The following is a 2485-nucleotide window of genomic DNA, read 5'->3' as shown; positions in this document are numbered from 1 at the left end:
CTTACTATGTACTAGGCACTATGCTAAGGGTAGGAAATATCAAAAGAAATGCAAAACCAAAACAAATCCTAGTCCTTGTTCTCAAGGATCTTCTAAATGAAGTGCACAGGTATGTATTATTGCATTACCCTCTAGGTTTGTACACCTTCAAACCTTCTCTGTTGTTCCCACCATAGGAATCATTTATATAGGAAGAATTATACTGATATAGACTAGGGATTCTTAAATGCATAAAACACATAGGATCACAAAGGAAACCAACTATATTGAAAATACAGTTAATAAGTATTCTTTAAATCAAGTTCATGGGCCCCAGTTTAAGAACTGATTTATACACTGGAGTCACTGGACAAAATAGACCCTTCACATAGTTTCTTCAAGGCAACTTTGACTTCCTTGTTTCTCAGGCTGTAGATGATGGGATTTAACATGGGGGTAACAACACAGAAGAGGACAGAGACCAAAATGTCCCAATCTAGGGAGTAGCCTGAGCTGGGCTGGTCATAGTTGATGTTGGCAGTTCCGAAGAAGATGACCACCACAGTGAGGTGAGAGGCACAGGTGGAGAAGGCTTTGCCCCGCCCTTGAGCAGACTGGATCTTCAAGATGGCAGAGATAATGAGGACATAGGACACAGCAGTGAAGAGGCAGGGGCTCAGACCAATGGTGGCACTGGACACATAGAGCATGAACTCATTGACTGAAGTGTCTGAGCAGGAGAGCTTCAGGAGTAGGGGGATGTCACAGAGAAAATGGCTGATCTCATTGGAACTACACAGAGTGAGGGCTGTCGTGAGCACAGTGTGTATCAGAGAATTCACTAACCCACACAACCAGGACCCAGCTGCTAGGTATGCACAGACCCTCTTGCTCATGAGAACTGGGTAGCGTAATGGATGGCAGATGGCTATAAACCTGTCATAAGCCATAGCGGCCAACAGGACACCTTCAGTACCAGCACAGGTAACAAGGAAGAAGAGCTGGGACAGGCAGCCTTCATAGGTAATGGTCTTCTTCTCTCTAAAAAAGTTCTCCAGCATGATGGGGACAGTGGTGGAGGTGTAGCAGATGTCCAGGAAGGACAAGTTGCTGAGGAAATAATACATAGGAGTATGAAGAGCAGGATTGATTCTGATGGCTGTTAATATGAGAAGGTTACCCAGAAGGGTTACCAGGTATACAACCAAAAATATCAGGAAGAACAATCCCTGCAGTTCAGGGTGGTTGGAAAACCCCAGGAAGAGGAATTCAGTGACAACTGTCTGGTTTCTCTTTTCTTCAATGTCCTTCATAGCTGAAAAAAACATAGAAGATATCATTGTTTGGGGGAAAAGAGAGTTAACCCCTTCCTCTACTTCACCCCACTTTACTACACTATTGACTACAGGCATCAACGAGAAACCAGAAAAGAGTGAGCACAGGAAGGACAAAGATGGACAACCACATGCTTATATAAATGGTTATTGTCCTTAGGATCAAAATGACTTTACCATGTTAGTCAAGTTATAGTATGTCTGACTGTGGCTGATGAGACCAATATGAGTTCGGAATTTTCAACCACCGGTTGGCCACAAATAGTTCATGTGAATGTTAGGGGTGGGTTCTCTAAATTTGGGGCATCTTGTGTTTCTTTTGAGCTGCTGCAATTCTGTTTTGTTCATAGAGCACATCGATTTCTTTGCTGAGGGCACACTGTCTGGGGCAGTTCTTTGCTAAGGTCTTCTATGTCATACAATGGATTCCAAAGTTGTTCAGAGAGACCTTGAGAGTGGGAGAGTCATATGAAAATCCAAGTACAGCCATTCAGGGAAGGAACCTTGCTTTGAACTGGAATCCTTATCTCATGGATGTAGAGTTCTCTCATTCTACTGCTCCACCACTATTTACTGACCCCTCTGTACTGAGCTAAGTGATGGACTGATTGCTATTTTATACAAAGACTCTGTGGGTGTGGCATTCAGTCAGTCAGTCAAGAAACACTTATTAAGTGCCTACTATGTGCCAGGCACTGTGCTAAGTATTAAGGATATAAATACTGAAAAAGAAACACAGTCCAATCCTCCTCCTTTCTTTCTTGACCCCTTTCTGTGACCCCATGGTCAGAGAGATAATAAGTATATGAATTTAAATTTGAGGTAGACTCAGTTCTACCTGAGTTCAGGCTCAGGCCACATTAGGCCACATAGCTGCCTCAGACAGGTCACAATCTCCCAGGGTCCAATTGCTGGGACTGTCATAGTGGGGCTCTTTTTTTTTTCTGTATGGCTTGTACAAGGCAGTCACCGAGGTCCCTTCTAACTCAAATTCTGCAATTCTGCCTCCTTCTTCACTAAGATTGAGGACATCAGACATCAACTCATCCTTCAGCCAAGAGTCCTCTCCCTTTCCTTACCACTTCTCAACATCTTCACTCATTGTTTTCTACTTCCCTCTTCTCTCAGAATAAGAGGCACCTCTTCTCCTAACAAAGTCTAATTCTTCTCCC

At 43.4% G+C, this 2485-nt stretch overlaps 1 protein-coding gene across 1 annotated transcript; it reads right to left on the bottom strand.

Annotated features, from left to right (window-relative positions):
- Positions 1-329: 329 nt before the first annotated feature.
- LOC122752940 (olfactory receptor 5V1-like) lies at positions 330-1292 on the bottom strand. Its single transcript, XM_043999946.1, has one exon. The coding sequence runs from the start codon at positions 1290-1292 to the stop codon at positions 330-332; it is 963 nt and encodes a 320-aa protein (XP_043855881.1).
- Between the last annotated feature and the right edge of the window lie 1193 nt (positions 1293-2485).

The sequence above is a fragment of the Dromiciops gliroides genome, chromosome 4, assembly GCF_019393635.1.
Source record: "Dromiciops gliroides isolate mDroGli1 chromosome 4, mDroGli1.pri, whole genome shotgun sequence".
Classification (NCBI taxonomy): domain Eukaryota; kingdom Metazoa; phylum Chordata; class Mammalia; order Microbiotheria; family Microbiotheriidae; genus Dromiciops; species Dromiciops gliroides.
Note: the sequence above shows the minus strand (reverse complement) of the source record. Positions and strands in the feature narration are given on the sequence as shown.